The sequence below is a fragment of the Grammomys surdaster genome, unplaced genomic scaffold, assembly GCF_004785775.1.
Source record: "Grammomys surdaster isolate TR1022 unplaced genomic scaffold, NIH_TR_1.0 67, whole genome shotgun sequence".
NCBI lineage: Eukaryota > Metazoa > Chordata > Mammalia > Rodentia > Muridae > Grammomys > Grammomys surdaster.
This window is the reverse complement of record NW_021604569.1, coordinates 21,278,065-21,299,515: the sequence shown is the minus strand read 5'-3', so window position 1 is coordinate 21,299,515 and position 21,451 is coordinate 21,278,065. Positions and strand designations below refer to the sequence as shown.

Sequence of the window (21,451 nt, the reverse complement as noted above, 5' to 3'; positions counted from 1 at the left end):
CCCAGCCAGAACTGCAGTGTTCCGGTCAGAACCTCTTTCCTAGTCCCGCCACTCTGGACTGGCACTCCCACTCGACTGCACTTTCCCTTCCTCCGTTCCAGTCCAGATCCCAGCTCGACCCTCCTCCCTCCTGTCCCCACCACCTGCCCCTCCAGAGAAAAGCTGAGGATTCTAGGCAACGGCGAGAGTCAGGGGCGGAGCAGGGGCGTGGCCTGGGTTGGAGCTCTCCGACGTCCCGCCCTGGTCCCGCCCCAAACCTCTTACCTCTGCTTGTTGCCGCAAGCCGGGTGCATCTTAGCTGGCCATGGAGACCCCAGCACGGTGTCTGCACCTTCTCCCTCTGTTGCTGCTGCTTTGTGGTAAGGAGACATTTGGGTTGGGGCACTCCATCTCCTCTGGGCTTTGGGACCCACGCAGACTCCCCTTCCCGCCTAGGAGCCTAGGCTGCACTCTCCTTTTTACCAGAGTTTGGAAAGGACACAGGAACGCTGACTTCAGCGCATCCTGAAGGTTTTGTGGAGGGTCTTCAAAACTCCTCCAACCTTAGAGGAGCCGAGGGGAAAGGCTTTGGGCTGCAAGAGATGCACAGGGTTCCCAGCGGGACTGCGATGTCCTGGGGTCTAGGGAAGGGTCTTTGGGGAGGTAGTGAGCTTACCATCCTGCCCTGAGCACATGGCACACAGGTGCAGGTGGCTAGGATCCTTTCCCAGTGAGAAAATTAGACTCAGGGAGAAACATCGCTCTCACAAGATAGAAATGGGATAAATACTAAGCTTGTTTTGAAAGGGGCGTGGAGGCATAAAGTAAGTAGGGAGACATATTAAGGGATCCTGAGGGAGCTTAACGGGGCAGGGAGAGTGGGGTGGATTTGCTCAAAATACGTTGTATACATATATACAGTTTCAAAGAAGAAAAATATAAGGAAAGAAATACTATACAAGAAATGAAAGAAGTATCTTACTGAAAAAGTTACCCAGGATAAATATGAGGGCACATGTACACATACGTGTATATGCTTGTGTGCACACATGTATGCATGTATCTGTTCCTCTGAGTGTGCACGATTGAATCTGTGTGCCTGTGTGGGCATGTGCATGCATGTGTGCCTGTGGAAGGGGTGATGTGTGTGCCTGTGGGAGGGCTTGCCAAGTGCTAGAACTGCTGAGGAGACAGTGCCTGGCCAGAACCGGGAGGGAAGCTGCTGGCAGAAGGGTCTGTCCTCCAGGGCCCCTGAGTCCTTTAGGATGTTTTCCTTACTCTTCTGGCTCAGCCTCCTTGGCTGTAAGATGAAGTTGGACCTGTTTGCAGTGTTTCCTCAATGCTGATGACTAGGGATGCGGTCTGGGAGTTGGGACAGAGATGGGCCAGACTCAACAATTAGTTCTCTCCCTCTGAAGAGGTCTCTGTTGACAGAGTGAGGCCATGTCTCGTGTTCTACAGTGGGCACCTAGGCTAGGGTAGCTTTATGTTGAAGGGCCAGGACTGTGGCCACTTTCAGAAGGCAGTTTTGGGATTTTAGCAAGCCTCCAATGCAAGGCTCCCCTGGTGAGGATTTTGGTTTCTAGAGGAAAGAAGGTCCAGAGTTTATTTCAGAGGAAACCATGTTTCTCCTGACTGTTCCTAGTATAGAACTGGGAAGCAACAGAGAAACCGCATGAACTCCTAGCAGTCCTGGTCCCCAACGGCCCCCTTCCAATCCTACTTTGGAAGCCCCCACTGTCCTCCTCACTCAAGGGGCCAGGCTTCTTACTGGCAGGTCAGGTTCAGCCTTCTCACAGACCTGGCTGCTGTGAGCCTGGCCATCCCAAGAGTCAGAGATGTGTACTGTCACATGCAGTCTGGCCAAGGTGGGGTCTGGGCTCTGGAAGGGAGCAGCTGAGCTCCCTAGCTGCTGGAATGCTGACTGCCATCTGTGCTTTGTTGACGCTGTGATGTCTGGAACTCTAGGCTGCTTGGATTGGGGGCCTAGCATTGCAGGAGCAGCATCAGGAGAGCCATCGTTTCCAAACAATAAAGGTCTGGGCCTGTGGGACTTCCTCAAAATTCTAAAGTCCTCTACAGGGACACTGATACTGCTCAGGGTCCTGGGGTGGAGTCCAGCAGCTATCCTCGTATTGGCTCTTTGCCTCAGTTTCCCTAATTACGGCCTGAGTGCAGCTGTGTAGTGTTGCTGTGTTGATGGGCTTGAGTCTGTTGAGTTCAGGCCAATCACTCTGTGCTGTGGATCCCAAGTGCTTGTGGGAAAGCCTCTGCTCCTGGTACATGTGTTCTTACAGAACCATGAGTGAGAGCATCCCCAGGATCTGTGTGTGCATGCATGTGTGCACATGTGCGTGTCCATGAATGTGAACACGGTGCCCCAGTTTTTATCATGAGTTGTAGCAATGTGCTCCGTGCACTGTGTCACCTGTCATACTCATCTTGAGTGGAGCAGGTGGCAAGCAGTGCTGGAGACGTAAGGTCTTGAAGAAGATGGTTTGTTAAACGTGGCCATAGTACTGGAGCTGCCTTGGAGGTCATTTAGCCCATTTCCCATAAGGGAATTTAGGTGGAGGAACAGAACTGCCCTGGGCATAGACACAGCGCATGAAACTGCCTAGAGACCGAAGCCCCCGAGGCCGGCAGCCGTGGCCTTTGCACCGCAATCTGGTCGTGCTCATTTCCACGGAGGATGGAAGCGCCTGGTTTCATTTCCAGATGACTGACGACAAAGGGCTGTTCTCTAGGAAATGCATCTGTCCGGCTGTTTATCATCTTTCAGCATCTGGAAGTCACCGAGACAAAAGACACACAGGGCTGAATATTCTTTGTTTCAGAACGGAACCATCTAGAATGGATTTCTATTTTGACTCAGTTCCTGAGAACTTTACAGACCGGCCAGTGGCTTGAGTGGTGGTGACCCACTTTCCTGGAGTCCCAGGGGTCAGGGGCTTTACTCAATTGCTGTTATTTTGGGTGGATTGTGGGGTGGCGCTGGAAGCCCTTTTAGCTTTGTATGCATTTGAAATGGTGACATACTGGGGTCTCCTGGGAAGGCACTGCCTGTGACCCTGTGACTGTCTAGGGTGAGCCCAGAGCATTTTCAAAACACTCCTGATCAGGGCAGGGAAGTTAGCAGGTCTGCTTGGGTGTGGCACAGAGTCCTGATGGCACCTCACACCTGCATGGGACACACTCTTGCTGTGTGAACCCCTGAGGGGTTCAGGGGTAAACAAGGCTTCTGGGAACAGGCAAAGATTTTAGCGTTCACAGTGATTCTGAGGGGTACTTGGAGATACTGGGGTTTTTAGAGATCTGGGTGGTGTGTGTAGATTCTGGAGCATGTGAACGTTATGGGGCACAGAGGGGTCTAGGGCACCCAGAGGTTCTGGTGGTGTGGGCTTTCTGGGGCATATGAAAGTTTTGGGGTATGTAAAGCTTCTGGGGCACATCGAAGTACTGGAAAATGTAGAAACTGGGTTACACAGGGATTCGAGGCAGAGCTGGGAGACAGGAGTGTGGTGAGAGTCGCCCCACCCCTTTTTTTAACTTAGGTAGTTGGGTTCACTTGGCAGAGGGTGGTAAAGTCATGGAGGAAGGGCTGAGCAAGCCTGTTCTGACCAGACCTTGAGTGTGTGTGTGTGTGTGTGTGTGTGTGTGTGTGTGTGTGATGGAGGAGAGGGAAATCTGTCATCTTTAATTTGTCTCCTAGGATTCTGATTCTTTCTGACTCCAGGGTGAAGAGAATAAAAGGAAGAGGGAGAGGGAAGATGATTAAGGGGCAGAATAGAAAAGAAGGAGGTGTGGGAGGGGGAGAGGGGAAGAAGCCTTGGTGGTCTGGCAGCTGGTCCTCAGGGCAGGCTGAGGAGGCTGTTTTAGGCCGAGGTCTAGGAGGGCAAGAGTGGGACTGTGGGTCACCCGAGGGTGTGGCTGGTGGGGCTCGCCTGGCTGGCGTGTGTTCAGATGTTGGGTGGAGGTCAGTAGCTATGTTAGGGTACTGAGAGGAACCCACCAGGGGCTGACAAAGCCTGATCTGGGAATGAAGAGATTGTAAGCATCGAGTGACTTTCAGAGCCCCGGGTGTGGAGATGCAGCATGTTAATGGGACAAAGTGGCCTGTGGGAGAAAGGAACAGAGTGTGTCTTCACTGTCATCTGCCTGCATACAGTCCCAAGGGACTATCCTGGCACGAACCAGGGCACTATCAGGTGTGGCAAGTACAGTTGAGCAGGGGACAACTGGCACCTTCGATGCCCCTAGCTCAGATGTTCACTCAGTGTTTGGTCATGAGTAAGCAGCTTTACTTCTGGGGCTTGGCCTTCCTATTATTTAGTGTGCCAAAGCCTAAGTGATCGGGCAGGGCTGATTTATGCCTTACACCTACATCGTGGCCCTCAGACCTGCAGATGGGACATCTTCTGGGGTTTATCAGAGCTCTGCATGAGGCCTGTGGGCAATGGGCCTGCACACCAGAATGGACACGCATTCTCTCTCGCTCATTCTTAGCCTGCTGTGTACATTACAATAGACATGTTGGGGATTTTAACAAACAGGGACCCTCCGGTCCTCACCTCACCCATTCACTAGGCCCGGGCTGTGGCCTGGGTGGGTTCAGTGTGCCACTCAGTCAGCTGTTCTGTTCTATATCCTGTGTCTACCTTCAGAGATAGACTTATCTACAAAGGTTGGGCTTAGAGCTCTTAGCTTTTGTGTTTTTGAGTGGGCTCATATGGTGCCCCCCACTTAAATCAGGGAGGAATATCTTTGTCTCACCTTCAAAAGGCTGTCTTTCTTTCTAATCTTGGTTGTCAACTTGACACACCCGGGAAGAAGGAGCCACAACTGAGGAATGAATGGCTTCCATCAGACTGACCTGTCTTGATTGCCAGTTGATGTAGGAGGCCCTAGCCTACCATGAGCTGTACCACCCTTGGGTAGGTGGGCCTGAGTTGTATGAGCAAGGTTGCTAGGCAGCAGGGGAAGCAAGCCACGAGCAGCTTTCCTCCATGGTTTCTGCCTCCCCTCCTGCCATCCCCTCCCCTGATGATGAACCCGTGAGCGCAGCTGAACCATTTCCTCCTCTAAGTTGGCTTTGGACAGTGATTACCACAGCAACAGACCGGCAAACTAGGACACCTTGTGTAATTATTCCCTTTGAAGTACTTCAGAGCCTAGAGGTTTGTTAAAGTAGACCTTGGTGTCAGCACCCTGAGATGCACGGAGAAGAGAGCAGCGTGGGGGAACAGTCTGCAGCCTCAGGGCCCTGGAGGGCTTGACTGAAGGTTGGGAGCAGCCGGGGTCTGTGCGAGCAGAGAATAGGAAGCTGGGCCCCAGTGGTCTAAAGTATTTTTTTTCTTTTGTCTTTTATCAAGACAGGGTTTCTCTGTGTAGTCCTGGTTGTCCTAGAACTTGCTCTGTAGACCAGGCTGGCCTCAAATTCACAGAGATCAGCTTTCTTCTGCCTCCGGAGTGCTGGTATTAAAGGTGTATACCACCGCCGCTCTGGCTCAGATCTCAAAGGAGATTCTGTAAGTAGATGCCTATGAAAACATCAGAATTTTCTAACTCTTGATTTATTTTTCAAAGTGTGTTTCTGGTGCCAGAGAGATGGTTCAGAAGTTAGAAGTTAAGAGAGCTTCCTGCTCCTCTAGAAGACCTGAATCCCACTCTCGACACCCTAGTGGGAACAGTTCAGAATCCCTGGAGTTCGGCTTCGGAGGATCCAAGACCTGCATTTGGCCTCTGAGGGCACCTAGACACATGTAGCATATGCTCATATAGACACAATACATGCCCATAAAGAAAACTAAAATAAAATCTTTTATTTTATAAATCTATTTCTTCTTTAAATTATTAAGAGAAGAGCATCAGATTCTTGTCTGTCTCCAGCTTTGGCATGTGTATTTTGGTGCAATTGGTAGAAAGATAAGGCTTTGGACTGTTGTATCCTCTTGTTGAATTGAGCCTTAATTGTGTCTTAGCTAGGCTTCTATTGCTGTGATAAAACACTATGACCTTAAAGCACCAGGGCGGGAAGGATTTATAGACTTGTTCCTATCATGAGGGGAAGTCAAGGCAAGACCTCAAGGCAGGAATCTGGAGGCAGGAACTGAGGCAGAGACCATGGAGAGATGCTGCCTACTGGCCTCTTGTTTAGCTTGCTTTCTTATAGGCAGGACCACCTCCTGCCTGGGGTTGGTATCACTCACAGTGGGCTGAGCCCTCTCATATCAACCAAGAAAATGCCCCACACACTTGCCTGCACATCAATCTAATGGAGAAATTTCTCACCTGAGGTTTCCTCTTCCCAGGTGACCTTGGCTTGTGTTAAGTTGACAAAAACCAACCAGGATGGTTGTTAAAGGTCTTCTTTGTCTCTGAAGATATGTTTTGTTGTAAAGTGTCCCTTGTCCAATAGAACTTCTGGAATTGGAATTATGGTGGATTGTGAGCTACCACGTGGGTTTTGGGAATTGAACCCAGATCTTCTGGAAGAACAGCCAGTGCTCTTGACTATTAAGCCATCTCTTCATCTCTCTACCCTGTCTTTCTGAGGTGTGGTCTTTCACTGAAATCAGAGTGTACCATTTGATTAGACTGATTGGCCAGCAATATCCAGAAACTCACCTTTCCCAGCTGTAGTGTGCCAGGGTTACAGGTTCTCTCTCTCTCTCTCTCTCTCTCTCTCTCTCTCTCTCTCTCTCTCTCTCTCTCTCTCTCTCTGTCTCTCTCTCTGTCTCTCTCTCCTTCGTCTGTTCTTTGAGATAGGCTTTCTGTATATAGCTCTGGCTGTCCTGGGATTCACGGTGTAGTCCAAGATGGCCTTGAACTCACAGATATCTGCCTGCTCTTGTCTCCAAAGTACTCGGATCAAAGACATGCGCCATTACACCTGGCTTCCCATGCCAGGCTTTTATGTGGCTGCTGAGGATCCAAACTCATTCTCACGTTTGCATGGCAGATACTCTGCCAGCTGAACCATCTTCTCTGTCCTACATTCCTCCCTTTTCCATTTCCTGTGTGTGCACAGGTCCATATGGAGGTCAGAGGTTAATGTTGAATGTCTCTCCTGGTTGCTTCTCTACTTTACTATTCAAGCAGGATCTCTCCCTGAGCCAGTTTAGTGAGCCTGGCTGGCTGGAAACGCTGAGGGCTGAGGGATCTTCCTGTGTCCACATCCCCAACTCTGGGAGTATAGGCATATGTCAATGTGATGCTTTTTTAAATTTTCTTAAAAAGATTATCTTATTTTTAAATTGTGTATAAGTGGGTATGTGTGTGCACGCATGTGCAGGTGCCTGAAGAGATAGGTCACTGGGACGCCTGGAGCTGGAGTTAGGAGCAGTCATGAGCTGCCACATGTAGGTGCTGAGAGCCAAACTCAGGTCCTCTGCAAGGGCAGCATATGATTCCAACTGTTGAGGTGTCGAGCCATATCTCTCGTCACTTGCTTTAAAAAAACAAAACAAACCCTTTGGTGCTGAGGGTCTGAGGACTGGAACTGATCCTCACGCTGGCTCCATGGCACTTTACTGAGTCATCTTTCCAGCCTGCTCTTGGCTGGCCATACACCCACTGTGTAGCTGAAAATGACCTTGAGTCCCGATCTCCCTGCCTCTACCTTCCAAGTGCTGGGATTCCAGCCGTGTCCCACTACCCCCAACTGTCACTTGGTTGAACTGTAAGATCAGTTTATCAGTTACTTCAAGGGACTCGTGTGATCTTCATAGCGATCGCGTTGGGTCTGGAGAGCATTAGGTAACCGACTTAGGGTTCTCAAGAGGAGCGACGCTGATTGGATGAATGGATACTAAAAAGAGGATTTATTAGACTGGCAACAGGATAAGGACTGGGCAGTTCAACAGTCGACGGCATCGTACTGAAGATGCTGAGAACCTGACAGCTGCTCCTTCCCTGGGGCTAGACACCCCAGCACTCCCAGTGTGGCAGTGGATGATTCCTGGAGAGCTATTGGCTTTCAGTTCATGTTAAAGGCTGAAGAATCTGAGTTCTGATGGCAGCAAATGGTGGTGGCAGCAGCGACAACAGCGATACAGCAGAAAACTCAATCAGTGGGAGGCAAAAACAAGCAGGCAAAAAAGCAAAGTGCTCCCTCCCTAGGATTATTTTTTATATCTGGTCCTCTATGGGAAGGAAGGTGCTGCCCATGTCTGAGGTGGGTGTTCTCGTTTCAGTTAACAGAATCAAAAAAACCCACCACAAGTGTGTCAGAGGCTTTCTCATAGATGAGTCTAGATTTTGTCACGCTAAAGTCAATAGTAACCACGACAGTAGTATTGACATCCTAATATTAAATTCTTCTATTGAACATGGGCTAACTTTCCATGTATATAGATCCTAGGTTTTATAGTTTTCAGAGTACAGGTTTTGGCCTTGATTGGTGTCTTGGTTAGGGTTTTACTGCTGTGAACAGACACCATGACCAAGGCAACTCTTATAAGGACAACATTTAATTGGGGCTGACTTACAGGTTCAGAGGTTCAGTCCATTATCATCAAAGCAGCATCCAGGCAGGCATAATGCAGGCAGAGCTGAGAGTTCTACATCTTCATCTGAAGGCTGCTAGCAGAATACTGGCTTCCAGGCAGCTAGGATGAGGGTCTTATTTCCCAAACCCACAGTGACACAACTATGCCAACAAGGCCACACCTACTCCAATAGGGCCACACCTTCTAATAGTGCCATTCTCTGGGTCGGGCATATGCAAACTATCACAATTGGTAAATTGAATACCAAAAATTTAATTCTTTGACTGTATTATTATCAAATTTCTCTTATTTTTGGATGTTTATTAATACTTTAAAAATACTTATTATTTGTATTATGAGTGTTTTGCCTGCATGTGTGTATGTATGTATGTATACCACGTCATGCATGTCTGATACCCAGAGAGGCCAGAAGAGGGTGTGGGTCTCCAGGATCTGGGGTTACAGACGGTTTTGAGTACCATTTGGTGCTAGGAACCAAACCTGGATCCTCTGCAAAAGCAGCCAGTGCTCCTGGCCACTGAGCCATCTCTCCAGCCCAGTATAACTTCAGTGGTGTCTTGGTTTGTCCCTGTTTCTTTTTAGAGCTTGTGGAATCATGCTTTTAGTTCCTGTGTGGCTCCTTTGGAGCTTTGTGCATGAAAGACCATTACTTTCAAAGTTCAGTTGCTTTCTGGTCTGCCTTTCCAATTTGGATCTTTTGTTTTGTTCCTGCCAACTGCTCTGGTTTGAACCTCCAGCTCTGTGTTGAATAAAAGTGCTAAAAACAGACATCCTCATCTTTTCCTGACCTCAGGAGAAAGTGTTTCAGCCTTCTAACCCTGAGTGTGGCATTAACTCTGAGATTTTCCTACATGACCTTGAATGTATTAAGGATGTTGCATTTTCTTTTAGGTTGTGTGTGTGTGTGTGTATGTGTGTGTATCCTAAAAATACATTTTATTTTTTCAGATGCTTTTTCTGAGCTGTATGGTCCTCTCATTCTCCCTTCTGCATGGTACACTGCACTGGTTTCTGTATGTTGAACAATCTTTGAATTTCTAGGAAGACCTTTTTGTATGTTGCTGAACTCACATGGCTGGTGTTTAGCCAAGGGTTTTGCGTCTATAAGCCTAAGGGTTATCACTTTCTTCCTAGGAATGACTTGGGCTTTTGCTACTAATATAAAAGTGGCCTCACAGAATGAGCAAGAAAGCAGAGAAGTCAGGATTTCCTGTTCTGTTATCTGAAGAGATGTGAATGATTTCTGTGAATTCTTCAGACACTTGGTAGAGTTTGCCAGTTCAGCCTTCTGGGCCTTTTTTTTTTTTTTTTTTAAATAGAAAGCTTTAGTTACTTAGTCTCACTACTCACTGTGACTCTTTTCAGAGTTCCTGTTCTCTTTCTTGAGTGAATTTCAGTCGTTTATATCTTTAGTAGTGTCCTGCAGCTGTCACCGAGAATCAGAAACCAAGTGACTGGACACAGTGGGAGTTTCTCTTAACAGTTCTGTAACCCCGGTGGGGACATGCTCTTTTATGGGCTTCTGCATGGCTTCTGGCGGCCCCAAGCATCCCTCGAGCTGTGACGGCGTTATTCTGACCTCTGACTCTGCCTTCATATGACTGACTTCTCTCAGTGTGTTTCCATGAGATCTCACATCATTTCCCCTCTGTGTGTTTGTCCCTGTGCCCCAGTGTCTCTTTTTGTGAGAATACTGCTCACCGTAACCAGGGCCCACTCAACTGGACTCATTATAGGTTGAATGAAAGCTTTTGTAAAGATCCTATTTTTTTGCTTGGAGCCAAGACTTCAACATACTTTGCCTCCCTCTGGGGGATACATGTGTGGAGGTCAGAGGAGAACTTGCACAAGTCAGCTCTCTCTCTACCTTGTGGATCTCGGAAACTGAACTTAGGTTGTTGGCTTGGCGGCTAGCATCTGTACCCACTGAGCCATCTCAACGGCTCACTCTTTGCTAACCTCCTCAGCCTTAGTGGCGTATCAACCACTTATCAACGCTTAGGAGCGTGGTTGTTTTTCACACCTTTGATGTGGATCTCTGCTCTGTTCCACGTTGTAACCCATCTCCACTGCCAGAACTATGGAGAGTTCTGTGCCCTAACAGCCTGCCTCTCCTTCTAGGTGGGGCCTCACTGTTACTCTTCTGGATATTGAGGTGCCACAGTGACTTGATTCTATCAGAGAGGCCTCTCTGGCCTAGGAGCAGACACTGACAAAGGGAACTGTAGTTCCTGGCATTCTTGGCTTTCTTCTCTCAGTGTACAGCTTCTTCCCAACCTGCAAGCTCAGTGGAGAACCAATATTATTGGCTAATCATGTTTGTGCATTGCATTTGCAGAAGTGGGGTCTGGGTGGGGAAGGTGCCTCTGTCCTTCTGGACTCCTTGCCCAAAATGGACAGAGTTCCTCCAGCATGCAGCTCAGGGAATGAGATGTATCTGTTCCTCCCAGGGGGAAAACTAGGCACAGACTGGGAGCTGGTGTTGAGGGGAGGGTCCTTCCTCCTTGAGGTTGGCTGGGGTAGAGTCTCTGGAGCTGGAGGGATCAGTTTGTGGCTTAGTGTTACGGACTCATTGCTTGAAGATGTAAACATTTTTCTGAACAGTGTTCTCCGTGTGTGTGTGTGTTTTCACACATGTGTACATGTGCATGTATGTGTTGGTATGTGTGTTTGTGTGTATGTAAGTATGTGTGAACATGCATGTGTGCATGTGCACATGTGTACGTGTGCATGTGTATACAGAGGCCCAAGGTCCTCGATCACTGATTTACTGAGGCGAGTCTGTCACTAAAGCCGGAACTCTTCAGTCCCAGCTAGTGTAGCTGGAAATCTGCTGTTCTTGCCTCTTGAGTTTTGGGATTACAGGTGGCTGCCATGCCTGCTTAGCTTTTTACGTGGGTTCTGGGGATGCTAACACTTCATGCAAGTGCCTTGCCCACCACTCTCTCTTTTCAGCCCATGTTCTCTTTTGGGTGTATGCTGCTTTCCTTGATGGCTCTTTGTACTGAGGCTGACTGTGGGGCACCCAACTTCCTTGGGCGAGGGATGATGGCAGTCTAGTGAGGGCTGTCATCATGGCACATCTTCCCAGAGAGGGCCTAGCTTTGTCTCTGCTCAGGGATGCCTGTGTGAGGTCACCTTCCACAGGGCGTAAGTTGGGGTTTCTATGGCTGGATGGAGTTCATGTGAGCTTAAACTATAAATACAGGTCATTTTGTACCTGGGGCTTCCCTTACCCTGTCCAGGGCCCAGATGGCGTCACTCCCAGCCTGCCAAAGGTGCAGTTCTTTCTGGTTCATTTCCCACAGGTCTGTCTCCTGAAGACTTTGCACTACACTTCATCCTGGCTTTGTCTGCTCATGGCGTTTCTAGGCTGGGCTGATACTTTGAGGGCAAACTCAGTCCATGGCTCGATATTCCACTCCATGTAGTCTTTGGCTTTATAATTCCTTGCTCCAAGCTGTAGGATTTGTGTGGTGGGTGTCACAGGCCCTTGGAGGCCTGTGAGGCCAGAGATAACTATTCCCTTCACTGGCTGGTATTATTATTATTATTATTATTTTAGTCTTCTGGCCACAATAAGTATTCACCAATGCCTTAGAGTTTTGGATGCCCGGGCTTATATTCTTGTTGCTCTAAGCCCTGTCAACTCACATTGACCTGGATAACCCTGTCAGGGCCCACCTGTTCCTGAAGCCCTCAGCTTTTGCATCAGGCCCCACTGTGGCCTAGAAGCAGCTTCAGCTGTCCCTTCTCCTGCCCTAGTCCAGAGCATGGGTCTTGTGACAGTGGTTACCTGCCTCCGCAGCATGTACACACCCTGGAGGTCAGATTTCCTGGTAGGCAGGCTTGCCCCATCTAAGACCCTGGCCTAAGTTTCTTCCCTTTCAGAGCGTGGATCCTTGTGTTTCCTTTTTGTTCCCTGGGTGGCAGGCCCCTGAAAATAGGGGCTAATTCCCTTTTTCTTCCCTTCTAAGTTCTCCACACAAATGCTCAGGGTCTTCGCTAGACCTCCAAGTGAGGGCGCTGGAAAGACGGCTCGGCAGTTTCGAGCACTGGCTGCTCTTGTGGAGGTTCTGTATCCAGTTCTTGCTCTCTGAACCTCCAGTTCCAGCAACTCTGATACTTGTCTGGCCTCTCTGGGCTCTGTCCACACATGGTACAGAGGCAGTGAATGCAGACAAAATGCTTAAGTGCACAAGATAAAGACAAGCCTTCCTAATGTTTGCACTTGAGGGTGAAATGCTTTGCAGTGAGAACAGACCTTTAACTTTATGTGCAGACTTGGTGGGACCAGAAGGGTCCTGTGAGACAGGAGGAAAAGGGACAGCAGCACACTAAGTATGTGGCTGTTCTGTATAAAGGAGAACACAGGGACACAGACAGGGGCCAGACCCTGGATGTGATATTTTGAGTTCTCAGATGAGCCCTCAGTAAGCAATGGACAGGCAAGTGTGAAGGTATAAGAAACCAGGGGGAAGGGCCAGGAGGCCGTGGATTGCTGTTTTGGAAGAGATGGGTCACTGATACCTGTTTCCAGGGACTGTCCTGGAGAAATGTGGCCACCCTCTATCCCACCGTCTCTCATATGTGGAGAGGGTCCAATGTAGAGCCCTGTCCTCCTGTTGTCACAGGTCCCTGGGGGCTTTGAAGTGCTCAGTGGGGATATGTGAGGGAGCGCACATTGGGTCCTGTCTGTCCTACCTGTCCGCCGAACCCTGGTGACACCTGGTGTGCTCAGCCAGGTTCTGAGGTCTAGATTTGGACAGACACAGAAGGAAGAAGGCATTCTAGGTGTGAGCATCCAGGTCCCAGGCAGCTGGGAGGCCCTTTGTGTCCTGTTCTCAGGCTTCCAGACAGCATGGGTCTCTCATGTTCCCTGTGCTGCAGAGGAAGTCACCTTTGGTTGCTGCAGGCATGTGGTATGGCCCTTTACCAGGTGAATGCCAAGGTGGACACCTGAGGGCCTCGCCCCTGCTCGCTCTGAAAATTCACTCTTGTCCTTCATCTGTCTCTTGTCCCACATCTGTCCGTTGTAAGTCAGTCACTCATCTGTCCCTTGTCCCTCAGCCTCGGGCCTCTCAGAATCCAAGCAGGTTATGACAGGGCTGGGAGGTCTGTTCCAGCTCAGATCCTTTCTCAGGACTGCAGCAGGCACCCTGAGCCACTGGATTGAGTTGGGGTCTCTCCAGGATATGCCCAGGAGCTCTGTCTGCTCCTGATGACTCTGGCTTTCTCTCCTTGTGTCCCTGCTGTGGTCAAGTGGAGTGTACTTGTTTTACCTCAGCCAGGGTTGAGGGTGAACTCTGGTTGGTGATGCCCTATCAGTGGGAGGTGCTGTGCCTACATCAGTGGGAGGGGCTGTGATTACATCAGCAAGGGGTCAGAGTTCCGTGGACATTCTCCTTCTCACTGTTGTCCTTCCTAGGTGAGTGTGCCCAAGTATGCGGCTGCAACGAGACAGGAATGCTGGAGAGGTTGCCTCGCTGTGGGAAAGCCTTCGCTGAAATGATGCAGAAGGTGGCTGTCTGGAAGTGGTGCAACCTGTCCGAGTTCATCGTGTGAGTGCCCTGCTGGTCACGGGACCCAGCCATTGCACTGCTAGCACACGCTTAGCCTTGTCTCTTGACCCCTCCCATATTTCTGCTCACGGTCCTGGGCACACTCACCCACAGCCCTCCCAAAGTCCCCACCCAGCTCTACTTCACACTGCTCTGGCTGCAGGGGATCCTGGGGTCTGTTAGGCTTAGCCATGCGGAGCTGTGAGAACAATTGTGGGCAGTGTTTCTGGGCAGTTCAGTGGAAAGGTCTTGGAAAATAGGGGTCACAGCTCATGCTTCTCAACACACATGGAAATGAGGGGGTCTTTGAGGCAAACGGTTTTTTTCTGGGGTCTATGACTCCCTGTCCCAGATGCCCTGAGAACCTGGTCGTCTCCAGGGCTGCATCAGATTTGCAGCTCAGAGTGGGCTCTGAGTCTGAACAACAATTCTGGGCCCTCTTTCTGAAGGTTACCTGTGAGGCCACAGGTATGTGGTTCAGCTTTGAGAACCAGCTTAGAGTGAGTGGGAAGTCTGGTTGAGTGACTACCAAGGCAGAGTGGACACAGAGGACTTGGGACCCCGATACTATGTCCTTCCCACCTTTCATATTAAGTCTGATGCTTCGGGCAATTCATATTGCAATGACATTTTTGTAGTTACTTGTTGGAAGTAGCTCCTTCCTGTTAATGGGCAAGTCCCTATTCTTTCCTGGAACAGCACAGGAAGGAGAAGGTGGGTCCCTGTCCTGATCTGTGGGAGTCTGGGTCAGGATCCTCTTTCTCCTGGGTTTGTCCTTCATCTGAACAGGCCTGGGGAAGTGCCATCCTAGGCAGAGCTGCTAGCTTTGGGCAGACACTCATGCTCTCAGCTTCCTCTCAGACATTCAACCTCTTAGGTGACCTCAGGTCAACAGCAGGGAGGTCACTACCTCCAGAGGATGCCCCCTGCATCCTGGACTAGGGAGCTATTTGGAAACCCTTACACACATTAGGCTGAACTCTGGATCCTGGTAGCTGTGGTCCTTGGCCAGCCTACAGAACCAACGAAAGTCTGGTAGAGTAGCTGAGGTCCTGGCAAAGTAGATGAGGCCCAGAACAAGAGGTTCTCTGGGAGCCTTTTCCACACTCACTCAAACAAGCAGTTGTCTTGCATCCTGTCAGATGGGGCAGAAGGGCAACTTTTCAGGAGCAGAGGCTGGAGCTTATAGGCCTACCTGGCTTGTGAGAACAGACTGATTTGGTTGAGAGGAAGCTAGCCTTGGCCTCAGGCAGACTCTTTTCTCAGACCTTTAGCATGTCCTGATGATGAAGGCCTTACAGGTCCTTGTGACTGTGGGCCCTAGGCTCCATGTCTTTTGGGGAAACCTGTATGGTGTGCGGAGGAAAAGGCCACAGGTACAGATGACTCAGTTGGAAGTGGCTTCTTCTTCTTCTTCTTCTTTTTTTTTTTTTTTTTGGTTTTTCGAGACAGGGTTTCTCTGTGTAGCCCTGGCTGTCCTGGAACTCACTCTGTAGACCAAGCTGGCCTCTGCCTCCCAAGTGCTGGGATTAAAGGCATGTGTCACCACTGCCTGGCAGAAGTGGCTTCTAAAGCCACAGTTTCAGTAGGTGGCCAAGTGGGACTGAGCCCAGATCATTCCTTACCTGTCAGTTGGGTCCTGGGCCAGGGCAGGTGTGAGGGGTGTTGGGAGAGCTACATTTTCTGCCTTTGCAGGTACTATGAAAGCTTCACTAACTGCACGGAGATGGAGACCACCATCGTGGGCTGCTACTGGCCCAACCCGCTGGCTCAGAGCTTCATTACTGGGATCCACAGGCAGTTCTTTTCCAACTGTACCGTGGACAGGACCCACTGGGAAGACCCTCCGGATGAAATACTTATCCCACTGATCGCAGTTCCTGTCTTGCTGACTGTGGCTATGGCTGGCCTGGTGGTGTGGCGCAGCAAGCGCACTGATCGGCTCCTGTGAGGGGCTGCCAGATGGGAGGCCATGCCTGGTAAGCTGTAAGAGTGATGCCCAGAGCTTAAAGAGCTGGCAGACACTGCTTCTGTCTGGTCTGCCTTGGCCACACCCTACCTGGTCATGCCAAGGTCCTCCTGACCAGGCTGATGTGGGTCTTGCTGTCTAGCCTGCTGCCTGGGGGTGGGATCAGGCTGCCCATAAAAGTGCTTCACTCTTTCTTGGGCTATTGGAAGGAAGTGACAAGTCTCACGTGTGTGTACCAGGTGTGGAAACCGTCTGTTGCTGAGCCCCGCTCTCCCCAGCCTGGGTTCCCTAGTCTCTAGATATTTCTTGGCAGAGTCTTGTTCAGCTGCAAGACTCATCCTTTGTTGGACATGAAGGCTAGCCTGGGGACTGGGGAATGGCATCATTAGGAGCCACATGTGACCTACAGACCTGCCTGACTTCTATGTGATCTGTCATGACTCTGTGTCTAGTGTGGGCTGGAGCTGTGGCTTGTTTAGCCTTTCAAAGACACTTGCCCTGCAGATAGAGCGTGACCCTCCTTCTTGAGGGGTATTCCTAGGAGCAAGGCATGCTCTGAGTGTGTTCTGTCTGCTGATGTCTGTTCTTTTGATTAAAGTGTCTCCTTACACATGGTATTTCTTGTTTTATTTCAGGGTATTCTGGGTTAGTTGGTGGGTCTGTCAGGTATTCAGAGTAATGTCACAGGGACTTAGCCCAACAGGAGAGGGTCCTGATGTTCTGCTCCAGTGCCCTCTCTCCTTTTTCTGGTTTTGCCAGAGGCCCTTCCTGTGGATTTTGGGAAAGAGAGACCCTGGTCAGACGTGGCCAGCCAGATGCTGGTCAGTAGGTGGTGCTGTACCATTTCAAGTTTCATCTGTGTTCCAGCTGGAGGACTTGCATCATTGGGTATAGGCTGCTGACCTCTGTGGTGCTGCTTTCTGCTGGGGAGCTGTCCTGACTGCCCAGAGAAGGCAGAGCAAAGGCCAGGATGGAGAGTTTATAGTCCATGTTTCCCTTTGGGATGTCAGATGATGCTACAGGCTGGACCTGAAGGGGAACATTGGGGTCTGGAATGAATGCTGTGGTTCCTGGTCTCCTCTCTGGGTACCCAGGCACTGCCAGTGTACTGCCTGGAGAGGAAGTCAGGAATGGGGTTCCACAGTCTATGTTTCCCCTCCGGCTCTGGGAGGCAGGAAGGGAGAAGTGGGAGCCTGAGATGAACTAGGTCTGATCCAACTGGGAGCAAGTGCCCAGTACTGGAGGAGCAGAAGAAGAGAATGCCTTCTTAGGGAGTCTTAGGTGTGGGTCTTTTAGAAGAAGGCCTTCCCTGTGGTGATCTTTAATGAAGCAGCTTTCTTAGGTTATCCTTGCTTGTTTATATTACTTTATTGGGGGACATGTGTGTACACACTTTATTCTAGGTGAACCAGAGATTATGTACCTCTTGGGGGAAGAGTGTGAGAATATCCAGGAAGGGAGTGTCATTGGGTGAAAGCGAAGGCTATCTAGATACCTCATTAGCATAGAGAAGAACTCCAGGTGCCATAGCCCCTGACTACATGACCAAGTGTCCTTGGTCCTCTTGATTGGGTGTCATGGTTACATGTTGCAGAGCAGGTACAGAGACAGGTAGGAAATGACTTCACTCCTGCCTTTCTCAAATCTCAAATCTGCTGGGGTTTGAGCTTACTCAACTTTACCAGTTCTTGTATCTATTTGATAGCACAATCCCGCATGCCCAACAGACCTCTGTGTCCTCTGGCTAGGTTGAGGCTGGGAAGACCCAAAGTTCCTGTGCCGTGGGAGACCCTTCTCCCTACCATACTCAGATCTTGGTCCTAGAGACCTCCTGGTGGATACCATGGCATTGCAGGTCTGGGTGACATGAGCCTATGGCATGAGGACAGCAAGGGACAAGATCTGGGACCTTTCTATGGTTTTGAAGAAGGCCAGGGATGGAAGACTGCCAGGTGAATGTGAGTCAGCTTTGTGACTTTTGGCATGCCCCCTGCCACACAAGCAGCACTCCAGAGATAAGATGCTATCTACTAAATGAGATAACCTTGTGGGTCCTGAACTAGTGAGATGTCTGCAGGTGCCAGACCATCTGGTCCATACATAGGGGGTACACAGAATATTAGATATTGTCTTGGGATTTCTGTTGGTGTGAAGAGACACCACGATCACGGCAACTCTTATAAAAGAAAACATCTAATTGGGAATGACAGTTTCAGAGGTTTAGTCCATTATCATCATGGTGGGAAGCATGGTGGGATGCAGGCAGACATGGTGCTGGAGAAGGAGAGGGGAGTTCTACGTCTTGATCCGCAGGTAGCAGAAGGGACTGAAAGCCACACTGGGCATAGCTTGAACATATGAGAGCTCAAAGCCCACCCCCAAGGCTACACATTTCCTTCAAAAAGGCCATACCTCCTAATAGTACCACTCCCTAATGGGACAACACATGAGTCTATGGAGGAGATTCCTTTTCAGACTACCACCAATGTGGCAGCCTGTTCTCACATGATGTTCTGGTGGGGGCTCCACTGTTGTCTGCCTTGTTCCCCCTATTTGAGCACTACTGAGGCATATTTTGAAATGTACTGAAGAAACCTCATGGCTCTCCTCTGGGGAAGACACCTTCAGCCATCTCCTGATTGCCTCCCAGCCAGATGTGAGCCTGGAGCTGCTTTCTCTGGCTTCTCGGTACCTTTTGGGCATTATCACACAATCTCTCATCCCCTTTTCTCTCTATGGGAGTTCCTGAGAAGGAACATGAGAGGAGGAATAAATAGAGTTTAAGTGCTGGGGCTTGGTGGCACACGTCTTTAATCCCAGCATAAAGAGACATTCAGATCTTTGTAAATTTGAGGGCTGTCTGGTCTACATAGCAAGTTCCAGACCAGCCAGAGCTATAGAGCAAGGCCCTGTCTCAAAAGAACAGCAGCTGCGTTGTGGCTGTGGCTGTACTGTGGCTGTGACTGTTCATCAGACAGGGAAAATGTGTCTGATTCCCATGGTACCAAGCATCCTGTGTCACGCTGACCCACCCCCCAGAGGCTCCTAGGGAGGCTGGGACTGGGACTCTTCAATATTTCTTTTTTCAGTAGGTGGCCAAGGAATCTGGTGATGCTGGCACTCAACCATTCCTGCCATCCTCTCAGGTGGCTTCCTTCTGCCTGGCTTTGAATCTGAGAACTGTCACTCAAACTGTGCTCACTGGCAAAGCAGCCACTTGAGCTTAGGGGCTGTGGGTGTCAGGAAAACGGTGAGGAGCTACTAGCCTAGCCATGGCAACCATGGTCATGTTTTCTACAATTAGACTTTCCAGTTTTGCTTTTCTCTGCCTTGGCAGTGATGAGGCATGGAATGCAGGCATTTTCTTCTTAATACTGAGGGGGTCATGTACCTTGCATTTACTGTTGCAGGTCCTACATTGCCCAGCTATTTGGCTTTTCCAGTGAGTGAACCACATCCACAATCTGAGATGCAGAACCCAGGATCCAGGATGATCTGTCTCCCTTTTCCTTCTACCCTGTTTCTCTTTTTCTTTGCATAACCCTCCTCTCTCCCTCTTTTTTTCTTTTGCAATTCTAGGGCTTGAACCTAACTCCTCATGTGTGCTAGGCAAGTGGTCTACCACGGCACCCACCGTTATTACTACTGAAGTCTATCAAACCCAAGCTGAGCCAGGCCACACCAAGGAGAAATACTGATTTGTGGCTATGCATGCACGCTTCTTGCATCCAGAGCTGTGTTGGATTGATTGATCTCTGCACCCACATCCACACCTATCCCCTCCCAACCTTCTATTTCACTCAGCAACCTTTCCATAGGTTTGCCTCAAATCAGACATCAGTGAACATGGAATGCATCCAACCAGGAGGAAAGCTGTCTCTGTACCTTAGCATCCATCTGGCGTATGTCTCTGCTCTAAATACTTATTTTGCAGGCTGTGAAAGGGCCCCTGTTGCTTGGCTGTGCTAACTGCTGGTCAGGAGCAATGGAGGCAAGACACAAGGGCTCTCTGCTTGCAGTCAGTGTGGATGCTGTGCTGTCAACATGGCATGTTCATGGAAGTCTCTTTGATGTGGGGACCTGCTTTGCTGTAAAACTATCTTAGCTTCATAATTGGAGGACTGCATTCTCTGTCAAGGAATTAACAACTCAATACCTATTAGATACAAGCAACCAGATGCCTTGGAAGTAGGCTTGTTTTCAGTTATCCAGCCTTAAGTAAACAGCACATGGGACAGTAGGGAGATGGGTGCCCTGTCATTGTCCTTGCTACCAAGACATCCTTCTCAGAGCCTTAGAGATGATGCGGGTGACAGATGAGGCTGTTCCCTGGAGAGGCAGAGAAGGGGTCCTGCGGAGGAGGGTTAGGTCCACTCTGTGTCATTCACCACAGAAGCAGTTGTACTTCAGCTGACCTTCAGTGGAGGATGGGAATAGGAACAGAGGAACAGCTGCAAAATGTCACAGCCTCAGAGGAGCTCTGGGGCTGGAAATTCTGAGATGTAAGGGAAGTCAGCAGATCATAATCATTATGGATAGTTTGAGCAGATCTAATTCAGAGACCGAGAGACTAACTTAAACATACTCAAAGAAGAAAGGGTGCGCAGGCTTTTAGTAACAGTTAATAAGGTTGGTTTTATATGCATTTTATCATCTATCTATCTATCTATCTATCTATCCATCCATTCATCTATTCATCTTCCAGCTTTCCATCAAAGTAAAAAAATACATGAGCTAATCACTTTATAAAGGAAAGAAAGGTTTAGTTAGTTCATGTTTTTGGATCACGGTTATTTGTCACAGTTGCAGCCTAGGACAGTGTGACAGAGGTCCTGGCAACAGGACAGTGAAGAGGAAGGAGCCGGGTTCTGACAGCCTCTTTGAGAGCTATGCCCCAGTGACCTAACTTTCTTTATTGGACATTATCTCCTCAAGGTTCCACTGTCTTCCACTAGTGCTACAGCTGAGAAAGAAGCTTTGGATACATGGGCGTGTGGGGGAAATCCCAGCCTCATTCCTTTCTTCCTTTCTCATGAATATCCTCATTTTTAATATTCATGTGAAATGGATAACAGTGGAAGCCATGTCAGCTATGCTTTTGCACTGAAAAAAAATTAAAAGAAAAAATAACCGGTATAGTTTTGGATAAGAGAGGTGGTAAGGATGGAAGCCATAAACTATGCCTTTATAACAATGAAAAGTAGAGTGGGCACAGGGAGATGGGGAAGGAGGGTGGATCAACAAGTCAGAATATGTAGGAAAAGCCATGAGGAAACCTAATTTATCCCAAGTAAAGAAAGGATAACATCAAGAGAACCATTATACATCAAAATCCACTGAGATACACACACACACACACACACACACACACACACACACACACACAGAGAGAGAGAGAGAGAGAGAGAGAGAGAGAGAGAGAGAGAGAGAGA

The 21,451-nt window shown here is 49.3% G+C and overlaps 1 protein-coding gene across 1 annotated transcript; it reads left to right on the top strand.

The window, feature by feature from the left end:
- The first annotated feature begins 304 nt into the window (after nucleotides 1–304).
- On the top strand, nucleotides 305–16,634 carry Ramp3 (receptor activity modifying protein 3). The gene is made up of 3 exons (XM_028778978.1): nucleotides 305–359; nucleotides 13,918–14,050; nucleotides 15,746–16,634. Exons 1-3 carry the CDS (start codon nucleotides 305–307, stop codon nucleotides 15,999–16,001), a joined length of 444 nt encoding a protein of 147 aa, XP_028634811.1. The 3' UTR covers nucleotides 16,002–16,634.
- The last annotated feature ends 4,817 nt before the right edge of the window (nucleotides 16,635–21,451 follow it).